The 19303-nt window shown below is 40.8% G+C and overlaps 1 protein-coding gene and 1 non-coding gene across 3 annotated transcripts in view; both read left to right on the top strand.

Annotated features, from left to right (window-relative positions):
• Positions 1-19303, top strand: part of Phex (phosphate regulating endopeptidase X-linked) — a 248666-nt gene that overhangs the window by 101055 nt on the left and 128308 nt on the right. For both annotated transcript variants that reach the window (XM_039099503.2, NM_013004.2), the window contains one exon: positions 5416-5517. In XM_039099503.2, the coding sequence (XP_038955431.1) occupies positions 5416-5517 (102 nt within the window). The remainder of the gene's footprint in view (positions 1-5415; positions 5518-19303) is intronic.
• Positions 16182-16313, top strand: LOC120099492 (small nucleolar RNA SNORA17). The gene has a single exon (XR_005498662.1). It is a non-coding gene; the product is annotated as a small nucleolar RNA SNORA17 (small nucleolar RNA).

The raw sequence follows: 19303 nt of genomic DNA on the forward strand, positions 1-19303 counted from the left end.
TGTTTTGGGGAGGAATGCTACATATGGGTAAACTATTTGTCATTCTTCATTCAGACAATGAGCTGAAATCCATTGCTGCAGTGTATTTCCACTTGGAATGCCAATCAGCAGGGTGCAGAGAGAGGTTGAAAAAAAACTATGGAAATTTCTATTCTTAAGCCTTTAATATATTTGATAGCCATTATAATACCTTGGAATGGCCAAGGCAACTTCTATGAAAACAAGCTGCTTAGCTGGATTTTATCAAATACTATATACTTTATTAATATGTAGATAATAAATGACCTCAAGATTTGTGGTAGGAATATAAAAAATAAACAAAGCAAAACAAACTGAAAACAACAAGAACAGCAACAACAATAAACAATAGTCTGAGATCTCTTTGGCCATGGCAGTGCTTATTTTGTCTCATTTTGATTGATTAAAACATAATGAAATATTAACTTTTATGCATCTTACTCCAAAAAACCTATTTCCTTGGGGATGGTCAGCTTTCTGCTTAGTTTTTGGATGCTCCCTATTATTACTGCATACTGGCTGGGGTATTGAGAGAAAACATTTATTTCTCTCTTTTGTTATATGTGAAAGGTTCCTTCCTCCCAGAGTACTTAACCTACCAGGATGTATATGGCCATGTGTGAAGGTAAAGAATTTTTTTTTAAAAAGACAAACATTTGTTTTACATCTCAGCCAGATTTCACAGAGAAAATCTATGATTATATGCCCTCTACTCTGGAGATTCTTATGACATTTTGTCCTTTCTTCCTCTCATAATCCTGCCTTACACCTAAGATGAATCTTTCAATATAATCTTTGGATCTCATCTCCCATTCTGTACTTTCAGAATCTTTTATGGCCTTTGGCATAGTTTCAGTCTTTTCCTTCTCAATGAGTCCATTGGTATTGGAACACAGAGAGCTCACATACCTAGCAGCAACAAAAACATCAGTAGTAAACATTGTACAGTCCCAAGCCTCAGACCCCTGGGTTGGGTTATCCCTATCTCTCCTTCCTTCCTTCCTTCCTTCCTTCCTTCCTTCCTTCCTTCCTTCCTTCCTTCCTTTCTCCTTTTCATGTATCTTCTACTGGTTCTACAAATTGGCTTTTTAGAAGTCCACACACTCTTCATCACACCATAGTTCAGCTTTCTCTCTCTCTCAATGTTTCCCTCATAGAGAATGCCAGCACATCCATGGCATTATTCTTGCCTGTATCCCGGGAACTAGTCATCTTCTTGATTTGTCTCATCTTTCCATATGCCATTAGTTATTGTCTTAGTCAGGGTTTCTATTCCTCTACAGACATCATGGCCAAGAAGCAAGTTGGGGAGGAAAGGGTTTATTCAGCTTACACTTCCATGCTGATCATCACCAAAGGAAGTCAGGACTGGAACTCAAGCAGGTCGGGAAGCAGGAGCTGATGCAGAGGCCATGGAGGGATGTCACTTACTGACTTGCTTCCCCTGGCTTGCTCAGCTTGCTTTATTATAGAACCCAAGACTACCAGCCCACGGATGCCACCACCCACAATGGGCTGGGTCCTCTCCACTTGATCACTACTTGAGAAAATGCCTTACAGTTGTGTCTCATGAGGGCATTTCCACAACTGAGGCTCTTTTTCTGTGATAACTCCAGCTTGTGTCAAGTTGACACACAAAACTAGCCAGTACAATTATCTAGTTCCATCTCTTTGGCTACTAAGTATGTTGTCTATTCACTTCTTTCAATCTCTGGTATTCCTCCTTGGTTTAGAATATGGTCTTACAGCTTTTCAGTCACTATTGTGGGACAGAAAACATGGAGATTGTGGAAAATGCCTTTGAAAAATTAATCAAATATGAAAAGTTATAATGAATCTTTCCTTTATTGTGACCAGTTATTCTGATTCAATCATGGACTGGTCTAAAAATCGATCCAATATTAGTAATAACAATCTTCATTTGGAAGGCCGGTTCTGGACATTTTCACAGACATTTGAAAATTGACAGTTGCCTTGTATGAAGTTACATTTGTAGTGGATAAAATTGGGATAGGATCTGGATGTCAAACAAGTGTTAGCACATGTGTTAAAGCTCTTAATCTTTTATTGTCATGTTAAAATTTTGTTTCTTCCACAGTATTTAATGTATGTTGTATTAATTGTACACTTTCCAATTGTGTTACTATATAGAAAACTGACATGTCCGTTATGGTGGTCTATCCACCAGCTTTTTTTTTTTACTGTCTGTGAGTATTACATGACCTTGGTATTCTGAAAAAGGCTTGCAAATACTGGAAGAAGTGAGTCAGGATTTAGGCAGAAGCAAAAGGGTAGTGGGCTTGATTATTGCTGCTAAAGCAGCTTTCACTGCATTAATAGCTCTCATTACTGCTTCTAGAATTGCTTTGCTACAAGAAGTTAAGACAGCTACTTTTGTTAATCATGTTGCAAAATATGTTACTAATGTTCTGAGTATTCAAGAGGACTTAGGTGTTTGGAACAATAGATTGATACTGTTTATGATACTATTTAAATCATTGGAGAGGAGGTTCAGAGAATAAGAAGCCATCTCAATTGTAAATGGATTTGTGTTACTTCTAAAATTCACAATGATAGTCACTATAATTGGGGGAAAGTTCTAAGACATTTGCAGAGTGTTTGGCATAATTCTAACACCTCTCTGGATGTTTAAACTTTGCATACTGAGATTATGAATTTCCAGAATGCTGCTCTGCTGAGCTTTGATGATGCTGATATTGCTGATAAAATTATTTATGGTCTGATGTCAGTATTTCCATCTTGATCAAGCTTCAAGAAATATAGCTTGATCATGGTAACCCTTCTTGTCCTGGGAATACTTTTATTCCTGCCTATTGTGATAAATTTTGCCTTTAACAACATCAACTGTTGGTGGCCAAAATACATGGTTTGAAACTAAAATGGACTCCCAGACAGAGTTATTATTTTAACAGGCTGGCAGTCAGAGATGGGTAAGATCCTGCACAGAGCCTTACCAACCTAAGACAGAAGTGCGTTGCTTTTGATAACGCATATTCCACAATAGGTAAGGAAGGAATTCTTGTCAGAACCACCTAAGACATATGCAGTCTTGTTTGTGAAATAAAAAAGGGGGAGATATGGAGAGCTTTTGGGGCCACTTGGCAGGAATTTGACATTGGACCAGGACAAGGAAGTAGACTTCAGGCAGGAATTTGAGATCCAGCCAGGACAGGGAAGTAAGCTCAGGCAGGAATCTGATTTGGGGCTAGAACAAAGAAGTAGGCTACAGGCAAGAGTATGACTTTGGGCTGGGACAAGGAAGTAGGTTCATATATCTTCATCCTTCTGATATGCCCTTAAACAGTGATCACAGGCACTTTGTTTTTTGCCTTGCTTGTTCCCTAACATAGAACTGACCTTATTACTTGCATGTAATTAAAATGGTATAAAAGCAGATTGGGAAAAAATAAACCCACCTCAGCCTCAGAACTGGTTGGGGTCATGCTACAAAACAAAACAAAACAAAACAAAACAAAACAAAACTAAACTAAACTAAACTAAACTAAACAAAAACCCAAAGCAAAGCAAAAAAGGAATATGGCCTTGTTCTTTCTGCATGCAGGTGATACGCTAGATTGATGAGTTAATCAAGATTTAAGGTATAAGCAAAAAACAGAATCTAGGAGGCTCCATGTTATTTCTGTTCCTTCCTTGTTAGAAATGGTCACTTCTGCACCTGACTCTTAGTTGCCTTCTACTTCCTTGGCATTTTCCTCTGATTCATGGAGAGAACTACATTTTTGACTTCTAGAAGGTCTGTACTCACAGTTGTCATCTAGGCTCTGTGGTCAAGGCCTGGCTCTGGCCTTCATTAGCTGTCTGAGTTTATACAGATCACCAACTTCTAACTTCCTTATGTGTAAAATAAGTGGCTTCCTGAAATGCTCATGGTACTTAACTTTGTCTGCACATTGGGCTCATCTGTGGAGCTTTTAAAACTCCCACTGCCCAGGTTGAAGTTTAGATAAGTGACACTACTGTTCTGATGCCTGGGCTCCAAGATTATTTATTTATTTATTTATTTATTTATTTATTTATTTATTTATAATCAATTTTAAAATCAGGACTTATAAGGCCCCCTGACTCCAATATGCACATTACAGTGGAAATTATGACTTAATTATTTTAATGAGACTGTTTTTTCTTCCATCATTTCATGTTCTTGTCACGCCTGGATCCAAAGTTGAGCTTTCTCTTTCTTTTAGTGTTTTTACTAAAGTTGGAAGAAATAGCTGTGAAGCTCCCCCTTTTCCATCTGCTGTTTGTTCTTATTTACATACGATGGAACCTAGCCCACTGATTTACAGCTCTGGTTCCTTTGCAACTGTTATTGAACTGAAAACATAACTTAAAACTTATTAAACAGAAAGAAATTATTTTGACTGAGTTTTATGCTGACAATTCCTTATAGAACAAAGGGGATATTTAGAATATTAACAATTGATCTATAGCTTCATGATCTCAAAAGTAAATATAGTCCTGGAACCAGGCTCCAGGGTTTGTTTTTTATTGGATATACCATTAAGAAAGTCAACGCATCTGTGCAGGTGAGTAGGATTATGAGGCATACACCCATACACAGCAGGGTTTCCTTGTACCCTTGCAGCAATGCCTCTCTTTCCCCATTCCTGTTATGGTCCAGCAGGGGTTGTCAGCAAAGCAAATATGTCCTCAACATGGATATGATCTCATTCTTTAAATGCCTGGGGAAAGACCTTTCAGAAAACTATTCTACAGATGTTGCCTTGTTCCCAGTATTCTAGATCTGAATAAGACTTTGCTGGGCTTCAAGGGAGGAGAGAGAGAGAGAGCAGTAGAAAGGTAATAGATGATGACTAAGCATTTGGTTTCACTACTTGTACTGAATTTAGAGAGGTTTGGGGATCTTCACATAAATTTGTCTCATGTTGCCATGATCTCCTTTAGGGTGCTGTATATCCAGCATGATTCTCTTTTTTTAACAACATCCCTTTCAATTGTTGTTCACTTTCTTGACCATGTCTATGTGAAAAAACACAGTCTGTGTTGTTACTTGGCACTCCCAGGTTCTGTGTGTGTGTGTGTGTGTGTGTGTGTGTGTGTGCTCCTATTAAATTATTGAAATTAGTTGATATGTTGATGAGGATGGAGCTATTTAGTAGCTACATACAGTAATGTGATTGGTTAGTGATACCTTTTGGGGAGTTTACTGTCACCCCTTACATCATCTGTTTACAGATACCTTCTCCCCAAAAAAGTCAGAGCATGAAATTTATCTGAAAGACTCCCCTCTCCCCATTTTGAACCTTGTAGTTTTCTTGCAACCTGATTCAGGCTGAGGAAACCTTGGCTGAAATTTCTGGCTTTAACACTGCTTCTTTGGTTATTTTCTTATAGATGGAAGAATTGATTGAGGGTGTTCGCTGGGCCTTCATTGACATGCTGGAGAAAGAAAATGAATGGATGGATGCAGGGACAAAAAGGAAAGCTCAAGAAAAGGTAAGGAATTCTTCAGATAGAAGAAAAAAACCTCACTTACTATTTAATGGATTTTCATGCTTGACATTGACTGTACAGTTTATTTATTTATTTTTATTGACTGAGCTGTTGGCTCCAAATGACCCCAGAGGTAGGTGTGTCCTTTTGGATGAACACGTAGATTTCATCACCAGGAGTAACAGAAAATAAGATCTGACTTGTTCTTTCTCTAACTGCATTTTCAAATGCCACGTAATTCAGCCTTTGCTTCCCTCCTAATTGCTGCCTGTAAAAGCCACATGGCTTACTGCCTAGTGAATTTTTCTATAAACCATCATTGGGTATGGCAGAATGTAGAGCAGTGGGGAACCATGGGAAGCAGCTGGCAGAAGGGCTCTCAAGTTGCAAAGAAGAAAAACCCATATTGTCCATGTGTCTTTTCCATTTGTGCATGATGTGTGCAAATGTCCTGAGGCAATTATTTTCCTGTAGTAAAGCCCATCTACTTCATAACCCATTGTGTTCTACAAATGGCCCAAAGGGCATGCTTTTAAGGTATACATGAAAGATGGACCATTGCAGAGTAATAGGAAAGTATTTTCTGCTGCAAGTGGGTACTTGTGAAGCTTGGTAAAATTTCTCAGATGGTATGCAACAAAATAAAGCAACAGGGTCATTCTGAACAGCTATATTGTCTACTAGTAATAAGGCGGTCCACTTTGCATTGGAGATATTCTTCTGGAGTTGGAACTCAAATGGCCAGGGCCAGGGCATACCCTTACTGTTTTCCCCTGAGATTCTACTCTGTCAGTAAGAGGCTCTGAAATTAGCAACATTTCTTTTTAGAGGAAGTTTTGACATCTTTCTGATGATAGCAGTCACCAATGGCACATGGACATGCAAGAGCATCGTGGGCACCTTACTGGCAATGATTGCTTTAATGTATCAGGTTGGAAGTCTTGTGTACTTAGGATTTTAGCCATACCCATCTCTTACTATTATCATTAGATATATTGCTTCGAGTCATTCCTTACACCAGCAATTTTGCCTTAGGATCAAGAAACAAGGAGATTTTCACTCTATCCTTGTTGAAAGAGGACTTCTGGGCAGTCCCATATCTTCAGGCAAAAGTGTTTTTTTTTTTTTTTTTTTTTTGCAGAACCTTTTCTACTCTCAGGATTGAGATGCCTTATCATAGATATTTTAGTTAACAAGAATGAAAAAGCAGATGGATATTTACAATGAAAGACCTTGAACAGTATTTGTGGTGGTCTTGGAAGAGAACAATGAGTAATTTTAAATTATTTTTCTTCATCCAAGATCTGTCAAAGCTGTTTTAGGTCATGTATAACACAGGTTGGAGGAGACAGGAACATACGGGCTGTGGCGAAACACTCTCCATATGGTAGATGAAGCTCTTGGCACAAATACCACATCGTTGTTTCTTGAAGGCTTGGTTTATTTAAAAGGTACCTTGTGATGTGTGGGGCAGGATGTATCTTGCACTGAACAATTGAATGCTCAGTATACTAGGTGCTCTTTGTTTTAGTCTGGGGTTCTAAAGTATCGATTTTCATAGGATGACTAGTGTGAAAAGAGAGGGAAAAGGATGGAAGGAAGGATGGAGAGGGAGACACACACAGAGAGAGAAAGAGTATGAATGGGTGAGTTATGGATATTTGGGTACTTGTAGCCAGCTTTTCAGAAATAGAAATTAAGAGTACGTCAGAGTGCTTGTTGACATTCAGTTAGCGACTGTCTTGTCTCTGGGTCTTCTAAGCAAATGGTCTATGGGTCCTTCTTTAAGGAAACTGTTGTCAGTCCTTCTAATATTAGACATGTTCCTGTTGGCCCTCTGGGTTGATCACCTGTCTTTTATTTCATTTCAATCAGAACTGCCACTTTTTTCCCTTCCGAAAGTATTCTTTGAACACTCTGCTTTCTTTGAGCTGAGTTCAATGTGCCAGGAACTCCAGTAGCAGCTCGACAGGCACAAACATCAAAGGCAATCGTCCTTCTGGATCTCATTAGGTTCCCCGAGGAGGAATTGTATATTATGGTTCAGAGAAGTCCCAGTAATGCAAGATAAGAAATAGGGTGTTATCCAAGGATCTCCAGCAGTTCTCAGTCACTACTAGCCCTAAACCCCAGAAAACAAAGATTATTCTTTTCCTAACTTGAATTAACTTGCGATTCTAGAAATGACCTCTAGGTGGAGCTCACAGTACTAACAAAGAGGAGAGAGAGAGAGAGAGAGAGAGAGAGAGAGAGAGAGAGAGAGAGAGAGAGAGAGAGAGAGAGAGAGAGAGAGAGAGAGAGAGGAGGAGGGGAGAGGGGAGAGGGGAGAGGGGAGAGGGGAGAGGGGAGAGGGGAGAGGGGAGAGGGGAGAGGGGAGAGGGGAGAGGGGAGAGGGGAGAGGGGAGAGGGGAGAGGGGAGAGGGAGAGAGAGAGAGAGAGAGAGAGAGAGAGAGAGAGAGAGAGAGAGAGAGAGAGAGAGAGGGGCTTCAGCCTTTTGTGCTGCTTTTCACTCTGGGACGGTTTTTGAAAGAAAAAAAGAAACACCCCCCCCCCCCACTCCTTTTCCTTCTGCTTTCCTCAATTTGATTGCCTTTTTAATAGTCAACAAGAAAGAAGAGACTCTGCCTAATAATTCCTTGAGTCTTAGATGGAAATCTCTATCTCCCTGCTTTGTCTTTCTGATATGGAATAGCAGCTGCATTAAGAGAGGATTTGCCTGCATTTGAAGTGGAGGTGAATAATTCGCCTTGTCTTCCTGGTATGACTTGGCACTGTGTTTTGGGCATGTGCTGTATGCAGTATATCACCCAGGCGGAAGATTTCTCATCAATAATAGTGCCCACACTGGGCTGACGCTGAGTCACTTGGCTACCCATTGGGAAAGCCGGAAAAAAAATGTTCTGATTTGTGAGGGGCTTAAAGCTTTTCTTTCTCTCACCATGAAGCTCCGGACTACAGCTAATTAAAGCGCCACCTAAGATGTGTTGACCTCAGCTTTCCTTTGTGACCAAAACTACCAAACTGAGTGATGTGGAGACTCAGATACTCACAGTGGTCCGAGGGCCTTGCCTCTTGATTTTTGTGGCAGTGACCCTGTCTCAAAACAGAAGTGTGTGAATGGGCTTTGTTGTCCTCTTTGCTAGTGGTGATCACTGTAAAAGATAAATGAGGACGTCTCTGCTTCCCTGAAGGGTAAATTTGTTATCTTGGTCTCCCTGCCTTTTCCTGCTCCTCCCTGGAGAGAGGTCATTGGTACTTTTGTGTTTTGAAACTCACTGTGTTTATTTCAAGTGGGAATTTAATATTGGGAAATAAGCACCCATTTTTATTTAAGATTCTACATTTCCTGCAAGCATGTGCTCCTTAAAAATTATTTTTTGAGGTTATAATATAATTACATCATTTCTCCCTCCCTTTTCCTCCCTCCAAACCCTCCCAGTATAGTCTTTGTTACTTTCAAATTCATTGCCTCTTTTTTCTTTCAGCAAAGAACAAGTGTCCCTGCTGTTTTTCTGGTTAATAGAGCCTTTGAATAGGCATATAGTGGTAATTGAGTGATTTGGGGTGTCTCCTGGAGGATTTACAGTGTCCAGAACAGAGGAGTCCCCCAAGGTCACTGTGGAAGGGACTCGGGCGCCTTTGGCCTCCCTGGCCAGTTCTGAGGCAGATGTGAAGAGCAGCTTCTTTAGAGCGGCTCATGCTTGTTCCCCAGCTGAATCCATCACGGAGCTCAGTGCTGCACCACCTCTGATCTGTTTCCTTGTGCACTTTGCACCTGGGGTTGAAGCCTGTCAGCCCATGCCCAGAGAAAAGAAATAGCAGACGCAGACACCTGGGGAGGCAGTGTCCTGAGGGTGGTGTGAGGGAGTAGCTGTGGCCTTGGCCACAGCAGGTACAGAGAAGTTGGCTGCATGTTTCCAACTCCTCAGGCATACGACTCCCAGACTCCCACGCACAGGCTTTGAGCGAGGTAGGAAGATTTCCATTGCAGAAAGCAAAGTAGAGTGCACCTCACCTCTTTGCCTTTGTCACTAAACTCCCAGGCACTGCAGTTTGCAAAGCGTACAGTCTGTACTGACCAGTTAGGACCCTGATTAGCACCCTCTGAGCCTATGTTTCTGAGGGTGTGCTTTTAGATCTGAAGCACTTAGGAGCTTGTTAACCAGGCACATTTCCCCACACCTGCCTCAAGACTAGGGGTGGGGTGAGTCCTTACTACTTCGCTGCATCCCTGCCTGATTTCTAACTGCCTAACCCCTTTCATTCTGCCCAAGCACTCTTGTCCCTCTGGAGTCTACTGCTAGTGGCACAGCATTCAGAAGACTCACCGTGCCATCCTTTCTCACTGGCCATTAGCCAAAGATGGATGGAAGGTGGCCGGTACCTGCCCTTCTTCCTCCTGCCTCTCTCATGTTCTATAAACATTCCTGGAGACCTCCCCTGAGGGCTTGAGCTTCCTGGCAACAGTGCCCTTTGCTGCCTGCCTTCCTTTCCCCTCTTACTTTTATAGACCTCTTCTGGTGTTTCTTTGACTCCCGCCCCCCTTCAAACACAGTGTGCTTTACTCCTAGTCTCCATCTCCGTCCCTAAGGAGATCACTAATGAGGATACAACTCTGGGTTAGGTCCTCTTCTCATACTTCCTTGCCTTTAAGATAATAGTTCATTTCATTGAATCGGATACCAGCATTCTCTCGGCAAACTCAATTCCACAAGCATTTGTAACACACCAAGAATGTGCCAGGAAGCGGACTGGGAGCTGCAGACTTTGGAAGGGGATGATCAGCTGCAGTCCCGCTTCTGCATGTGCTTTCACATACCGAGAGTGACACAGGAGTATTATGGATGCTGTGCTGGTAGGGCAAGGATATTTAATAGTGAGTCATAAAGTGGTCCTGGGGGCCTAGGAAGGGAAGCTTTAAGGAGCTGAAACAGCCTGGCCATCAGTGAGCTAATCCTGCCCCTTCCTCCCTTCCTCTGTCATGACCTTGTTAGCTCTTGGGGCGAGGCTTCTTCTGAGCTCCTCATCATATGTTACTTGGAACAAGTGCTCCCGGCAGTGCTCCTCATGCTGGGATTTGTTATAGGTTTCAGTGTATTTGCAGAATGTTGAAGAATGCAGTCATTCTGCTTCCTGCATCTACTTTGAGTACTCATCAGGGACAAAGAGCTAGCAATCTGTGACCTTGTTCTGGCTTCCTGCTCTTCTCTGGCTTCTAGTACTCACCGTGATGAGCTTGCAGCCATTGTATCTCCACCCGTTTAGATATCTTCCAGTTTTTGTCTCACTGATACACAGGTGAAGGTGATGCTTGTCTTCCTTATATCTCTTTACTTCACTGCTGCCCATAGGAAGGACAGTATGGGGGTGAGATGTATGGATGGCTGAGTGTACTGTAAGCTGTTTTTTACCTCCTTGGAGCTACATGACCTTTTGGAGATTGCTTCATTTTTTTTCCATCTCCTCTTTTAAAGTGTGAGAGCAGTGCCCACCTCAGAGTTTAGTTACAGAGATTGAAGATGTTGGTATTCTAAAGATTCTAAAGGAGGTGGTTGTTTTACTCTGTGTTGTAGATGTTCTGATTTTGAACTAACCTCTGTTTTTTTTAAAGGTTTGTATATTTTTATCACATTTTTCAGACAATATATTCTGACATATTCTTTCACATTTCCAACCTCTTCCAACTCATTTTCACCTCCATATCTATCAAATTTACGTTTTCTTTCTCCCTCTCTCTCAAAAAAGAAAAACAAAAAATGAAAGTCAAAAGTAAACAATTTTGTTTTATGTGTATGGCTGTTTGCCTACATGAATGCATGTGTATCACGAGCTTACCTGGTACCCTCAGAGGTCAGAAGAGAGCACCACATCTTCTGGAACTGCTGGAAACTGAGCTCAGGTCCTCTGCAAGGCAACAAGCACTCTTAATGGCTGAGTCATCTTTCTAGTTCCCTCCACAATTATCGTTGTGTGATATGTATGCATGTGCATACATATGTATGTAATATATGTGTGTACATGTTGTGTAAGTAGAAGTTTGATATATTCTGTATGATAGCTTGTGGGAGTGGTTATAATTCTGAGCCGCATGGAAATGCTGTTTGGAGGTGCTTTTAGGCATAGCCAACCTGTGTCCCAGGGTAGCTATGAATGTAAGGCAACAAACAATTTAAATGTACTTAAAACATTATAAGAGAAGAAGAAGGAAGAGGAAGAGGAAGAGGAGGAGGAGGAGGAGAAAGAAGAAGAGAGAAGAAGAGGAAGGAGGTAGGGTCGTAGATTGTAATGCAGTTTTGTGGTTCTCAGTTGAATATCATAGAAAACAATGTTACATCAAAGGTTGAACCCACCTAAGTCACTTAATCTCTCATATTTTAGTGTGAGTCAGTACCACCAGGAGTGCTCATTGGAACAAACTGTAATTTGTTTCAGTGGATCTAAGGTGTTGCTCGGAATCAGCATCTCTGGTGAGGCCTCAGATGAAGCTAATGCTGATGGGATGCTGGGTGATCACAGGTGGCGGCTTCCTTCCACTAAGGCTGAATTAATAGAACTAGATGAAGTTTATGGAGTTTTCTTTTCACACTCCATAGGCTCCTCTTTCTATCATCTCTCATGGTTAAGTACCTCTTGGGGCACTCACAACCCTCCTAGGACTATGACTATCTGTTGAATGTTCTAGAGATCTGAAGGCTCCATATTATTCCTTTCTGGCCCTTGATTCCACATTGTTGTTTTGGATCTATGCAGATGGAGTTTTCCATACAGAAGTCTTCCTAATTTCTAAAGATTCAGCAACATATTTTTATGTAGATGAGACGAATTTTGTTTTTCTCACATAAAATTGACATTATTATATGACAAACTGTAGGTTTAAAAGGTTTTATAACTACCACATTGGGGTACAGTCATTTCTTTATACAGCTTAAGAATGTAAAGTCAAGAGATGCCAAGCATGCTATGCTTGCCCATGGTCATTGAGCTGGTTGCTGGAGAAGTTGGACCTCCATTTCTGAAAATTTGGCTTTATAGTCCCCCTTTATCCTAATAGAAGTGCATCTCTAAGTGTGGTCTTCAAACCAGTAGCATTGGTACTTTCTAGAAAGGCAGATTCATAATCCCAATTAGATCTATGAAATGGAACTCTGGGAAGGGACGCAGGACTCTACAGTGCAGTCAGCCCTCCAGGTGATTCTAATGCAGCAAGAGTGTGCAAACCAGTGCTCTACACTATGTTCCTGATGCCTCATGTTGCTGGATATGCTCCAGTTTTCAACAGTTTTCTTAAAAGCTCAAGTTCAAGGCTGAACACAGTAATTCTATATAGACTCCAACTCATCCACCACAATGGGGATATTATTGCCACATCTGCTCTGCATATAAATTATATTAAGGAAGCTGAAGTTGATATTATGGCTACCTTTTTCTTTCAGCCATGCACGTCAGTGTTGGCTTATAGCAAATTTACAGTCAGTTAATTTCTTGGTCTTAGAAAACTAATCTCACAGGAACTGCCGTTAAGCTCTGCTGCTCCTATACTTAGCATTAAAGAAAGTCCCTTCTCATGGAATCTCACATTTTTATTCTTAATAAAATCTATTTAGTTGTTTTGTTCCTTGATCTAGCTTTTAAAATAATTTCCAAATATGCATGTTCATCATGTTTGCTATGAAAATTTATTCTTATTAAAGAAAATACTGAAAGTGAAGTACAGGATAATGAAGAAAAATCAATGCTTTGTCATTACCCAAGCATGACCACTGCGACCTTCTTGATATATTACTTTGATTTATCACCTATATGTAGGCTTTAAAAGACGTTCTTGAACAAGGTTGTATATGTAAATTTGATTCATTTATTTTCTTCTAATATTTACGTTGTATTTTTACTAATATAATACAATCTTTACCAAATAGTTTCATATAGAAATCAATGTATTCCCCTGGTATCTGTATATGTGACTTAAAAATGTTTCTGTAGTGGATTGTAGTAGAGTACTTCCAATTGTGTGGTAATGAACATGTTTTGTATATTGTTTTAACCCTAGAACTTTTATTTTTTCATCTGTGGAGCATGCTAGACTTGAACTTGCTATCTAGCAAGGCCATCGTTGAATTCTTGATCATTCTTCTACCACTAGTGTGCTGGGATCACAGGCATGCACAGCAAGTCCTAGCTCCCAGAATTAGTCCTTTAGAATTCGATCTTTAAAAATCTCAAGTATATCACTCAGTGTATCAACTATAAGTTCCATTTATCTATTCTTGATTATTTAGCAAAAATGATAAATATGCATTTTTGGTTATATTGGTGTTCTGGGTTACAATGGGTATGATCACAAAAGGTAATTGTAATCAACCCATTTACTCATACTTTTAGGCACTCCCTTCCAGGTTTATCTAGTGACGTAAAAAAGGCTTTTAGCCAGGACTGCTAGCTTATGTGTGTAATTGTAACTGCTTAGGAGTATGGCAGGGCCAAGGCCAGTCTAGGATATATAGTAAGACTTTGTCTCAAAGTAAACAAGGATTAGGAATATAGATTAGCAGTACAATGCTTGCCTAGCTTGCTTGAGGCCTTGGGTTCTATCACCAGTACTGAAAACAATACTTTGTGATGTCTGTCTGTCTGTCTGTCCCTCCGTCTGTCCATCTGTCCACCCACCCAATCACCCATCCATCCATCTATCCATCTATCTATCCATCTATCTATCTATCTATCTATCTATCTATCTATCTATCTATCTATCTATCTATCTATCTATCTATCTGCCTAGTCTTTGCATATGGCAGTCAGAGGTTACTGTTGGGTACTTTCCTCAATATCGAATTGCCTTATTTCTTTTAAACACTGTACTCTATTGAACCTGGAATGTAAAAATTGGGTAGACTGTCTGGCTAAGTACCTGTCTGTCTTTATCCATCCTAGTGCTTGGATTACAGGCATATATAACCCCTCCTGGCTTTTACTTGTGTTCTGAGGATCCAAACTCAGGTCCCCATGCTTGCAAACATGTAACCAACAGAACCATCCCCCAGCTCAAGATCTTACCATTTTCTAAAGTTATCAAGAGCAACAAATAGACAAGTGCTATTGAAAATCATGGGTAGGCATTTTAGTGGGTATTAATAACATTATTAGATATGTGATTATGTTAAGGTTTGCAACTGGTGATTTTTAAACTCTATCACTCTGAATTTATTAGCTAGAATCTTTCTCTAAAAAGGTTTTTTCCCCTTTGTTAATCACTTGATTAGCCTGACATACAGAAAATCTGCATGAAGGTCTGTCTTTCCCGTGATTAATTTTTACAAGTTGTGCCCTGGAAAGCTCCAGAGGTATAAAAGCATTTACCCCCCTAGCATCGTTATAAACTCAGGAATTTTAAAATGTATTTGGTATGCTTAAATTTATTACAATTCTTTTTGAAGTTCACATTGAGCCAACTTGTGACTGTTCCTTTAGGGAATTTTGTTATGACCCCAAATATTTTAGACTGCATCTTTCCTTCCTGGCGTGACAAGATATCCTTGTTAATATTAAATTTCTATTAAATTAGTGTCTCAATCAATTCTTTTGCAATGAGCAATATGTTGACTTCTGCGTGGTGGGGGTGGTAGTAAAAGTTCCATTCTAACTGGAAATTCAGAATTCCACTAATTAGCGAAATTGCAAAAACAGTTTGATAAGTGATTTGAATTATCTTTTTGTTTAAAAAGTGCTCTCATATCAATGGGCACACATAGTTAATGGATTTTGAAAACTCACATATTGTTGAATTTTCCTTCTTTTTGTAATGTCACATTCTTAATACTGATGATTAAGAATATAAATAAAGGGGACTGAAGCAGTAGTTTAGAGATTAAGAGCATTCGTTACTTTTTCAGAAGAGTCAGATTCAGTTCCCAGCACTCACATGGAGGCTTACAGCTGTCTGTAACTCTTGTTCCAGGAGTTCTACTACCTTGTTCTGACATTCTTCTTCAGTGCCAGGCATGCAAGTATTCATAAACACAATACTCAGAAATAAGAATGGATGTATCTTTTAAAGATGAATATTAGGGGCTGAGAAAGTACCAACAGAACTTCTTGTGAAAGCATGAGGACCTGAATTCAGATCTGAAGCACCCATATAAAAGCTGTATGGCTATAGGCATGTTTGCATATGTTTGCATATGCCTGTAACTCCAGCATTGTGGGATGGAGTCAGACAGAAACAGGTAGTTCACTAGTTGCAACAGTGAGCTTCTGGTTTAATGAAAGACCCTGTCAAGGCAATATTGCAGAAAGCAATAGAGGAAGACTCTCAAATCTTCTCCTGGCCCCACATGTGTACAAATGGACGTATACACTTACATGTGTATATGCTTGAACCCTCTCCTGTGTACATATATGCTACTCCTACAAAACACAGGCACACAAAAATATAAATAAGTTAACTAGTGTTTGATCATGTCATATATTTAAAAAAAAAAGAATCCTAGTGTCAACCTTAGGCTATGTCTCAGCAGTAGAGTACCTGCCCAGACTGTATAACACTTTGGATCACTAGCATAGGAAACAACAACAACAATAACAACAACAACAACGACAACAACAACAACATGATAGTAATTTGCAGTGTTGAAATATGTGGAGCAAAGATACTATTAAAAGATGAAACATAACCCACCCCTAGAATCATTGCAGATGTGGCTGCTGCATCACATGTGTGTCAATAGGTGACAGAGAGAAGAGAGGCTATGAGTATTCTCAGTGTTCTGACCTATGCACATCTGAATGATTAGTAGCTCAACATTCCCTGAAAAAGGGGAACCTGAGATGATCACCAGTCTGGTACTGGAGGTTTGGAGAGGGAGCTGGCCTGTGACCATTAGTCTGGCACTGTGCAGGTATGGATGGCTAGTAGAACTGGGAGCAAGACAGAGGCTAGAAGAACCCCACCTGGGACTGAGGGCCCCAGGTGGGTTGTGAACCCATGACAGACAACCCTTGCATGGGGACACTTGGGGAGGCAGAGTGAGGAGGTAGCCTGAGATGACCCCCAGACTGATGCCATGGGGCCTTGGCAGGGGACTAACCTCAGACAACCACCAGTCTGCTATCACATAGGCCCTAGAGGTGGAGTGGAGCAGAGCATATTCTAGATTGCCCCTTCCCCAAGCCACAATGCAGGAGCAGGGCATAGCAGTTATGAAACCACTCCTGACATGATCGTAGACACTCAGAGACAGCAGAAACCAACTAAGGATCAAGTAAGTGGTGGAGAAATGAAAGAGAAACAGAAACTGAAGGATGTGGGCACAATGAAGAGAGGCAGAACTGGAGACTCACTGGTAGTAAGGAACAGCCTGATGTGAGTAGGTGGTGATGCCAGCTGGGACCATGGTGGGGTCCTAGCATGTGCTGACATGGGGGCTAGATCTGGGTCTGTCGTCCTGCAACAGCAGGGGTCTATTACCATAAAAAGTCAGTCAGATGCCCCTGATCTGGGGTACTACTCAGGGACATGCTGATGTGTAAAGGCTGTGCAGAACTGGCTCCACTCCTCACCTGGCCATCATGGGATAGCTGGCTTTGGGGGCATGGGAAAAGGAGAGCTGTCCCTGTTCCTCACTTGCTGCAGCATATGAGAGAGCATGCCCTATGCCTCGCCTGGACATCACAATAGAACTGGCTCTGGATGTGGGTGTTGCTGGTAAGCTGGCTATGAGTGTGGGACAGCCAGCCTTGCCTTTTGTCTGCTGGGCTGTGGCACAAATGAGGGAGACACCCTCCTCCTCTCTCTTGTCTTTAGCCATCTATGGCAAGCAGGAGAGCTGGCCCTGGGGTCATGAGAGTGGGAGACTGGCTATGTCCTTCATCTGCTGTAACACTTGGCAGAGTGGGCCCTGCACCTTACCTGGGTAGCAGGGTAGAGCTGACACTGGTAGCAGGTATTGCTGGTGAGCCAGCCCCAAGGGCATGAAAGTGTGATAGCTAGCATCCTTGACCGTCTCTGGTCCTTCAGGCCCAGACCAGGGCTTTGAATTAGTCCACCCCAACATCTACGCCATCTATAAACTACTGGAGTCCATGAAGGAGTGGGTCCTACAGACTCAGTACTACAGAATCTTCATGACTCAGGGTACCAACAGGATATCTAAGAGGAGTTGCAGTGAGGTTCCAGTATTGATAGAGTAGAAGAGGCTTCATTCCAAAGTCTAAATCTTGACTTCTGGCCTAAGTCCCTTCATTCATTCTTCTTTTGCTATCAGGCTGCTTTTCCCTTTCATATGTGAGTTTCTGTCAGAAATGGATTTGCTGTCACACTCTCATTCTGCTGTTAGCCAGCTATGCCCATGATCTGGTGGTATAGTTTTTGCAATAAACATTTGCAAGCAAAGAAGTGTGGAAAAAGGTTGTACTGTGGGCACACTGTACCACAATACTGTTTACGCAATGATAATTTTTTTCTCTGTTAAGGGGGAGGTTGTAAAAGTGGAAGGCTAGTACAAGGGGAGAGGGGATGAAAGGGATTGGGTGCATGGCGTGAAATTCACAAAGAACCAATAAAAAGTTGAGATCTTAAAAAAAAATGAAACATGGACTAGTAAGTACTTAAAATTTTAACCACACCAGATAAGCAAGCACCACTGGTTTAAATGTGTACTGTAAAAAGCATTTAGGTTTTAGTGTATATTGGAGATTATTTTGGATTGAGGAACTGGTTGGTTATAGGACTTTGAAAGGGTTGAGATATGCTACAATTGCCTTAGGTATCATTTTAGAGGTTAAAGCAGAGGGCTGCTTTTTCATAATTTTGTAGAATTTTATTACTTTTCTTAGTCATATGGGCAGGGGAGCTTGATGACTTAAAAGTTTTTTTTTTTCTATTGGTCCAGATTCAAGTTGACTAAGTGACAATTTAAAAATACATGTTGAATTTGGTTGGGCTTACTAATAGAATCAGATTTGATGTTTTGAGTTTTAATTTCATGGGAAAAAAGTCGTTAGAAATGTTTTGAGTTTAGATTTTGTGGCATTCCTTCCCTTTAGCCCAGGATGAAACTAATAGCCCACGATGCATCTGTTTATCTGCTATCTCTAAGGCTGCTGCTGTCGGCTGCTCCCTTGTTATCTAGCTGCTGGTCCTGCTCAGTCAGTTGTACAGGAATGTCAGTTCCATTAATAACCCAAGGGCCAGGCAAGCAGATAGTGGAAAATGGGTGAAGAGAGAGAAATTTTATTTAACCTGTCTTCTGAGTTGTCATTTTCTAGATTCCAGCATATCTGGCTAACGGCAGACTGAGAGTGTGACAGCAAATCCATTTCTGACAGAAACTCACATATGAAAGGGAGAAGCAGCCTGATAGCAAAAGAAGAATGAATGAAGGGACTTAGGCCAGAAGTCAAGATTTAGAGTTGGAAAGGTCCCAAAAAGCCATGCTAGGAAGGAACAATGTAATCAAACTATTCGGACAAGAGCACTGACAACTTTGCCAAAATAGATTTTGTGTTGACTTTAAATATTATCATTCCATTTTGGATTTATTTATTTATGTATTTATAGATATTATTTATTTATTTATCTATTTATTTATTTATTGTATATATGTTCACTGTTGACACACCAGAAGAGGGTATCGGATCCTGTTACAAGATGGTTGTGAGCCACCATGTGGTTGCTGGGAATTGAACTCAGGACCTCTGGAGGAGCACTCAGTGCTCTTAACCACTGAGCCATCTCTCCAGCCCAAATATCGTCATTCTTAATGTTTCAAATGGATGATATTCCTTTTTATAAGAA

The sequence above is a fragment of the Rattus norvegicus genome, chromosome X (assembly GCF_036323735.1).
Source record: "Rattus norvegicus strain BN/NHsdMcwi chromosome X, GRCr8, whole genome shotgun sequence".
In the NCBI taxonomy this organism is placed as follows: domain Eukaryota; kingdom Metazoa; phylum Chordata; class Mammalia; order Rodentia; family Muridae; genus Rattus; species Rattus norvegicus.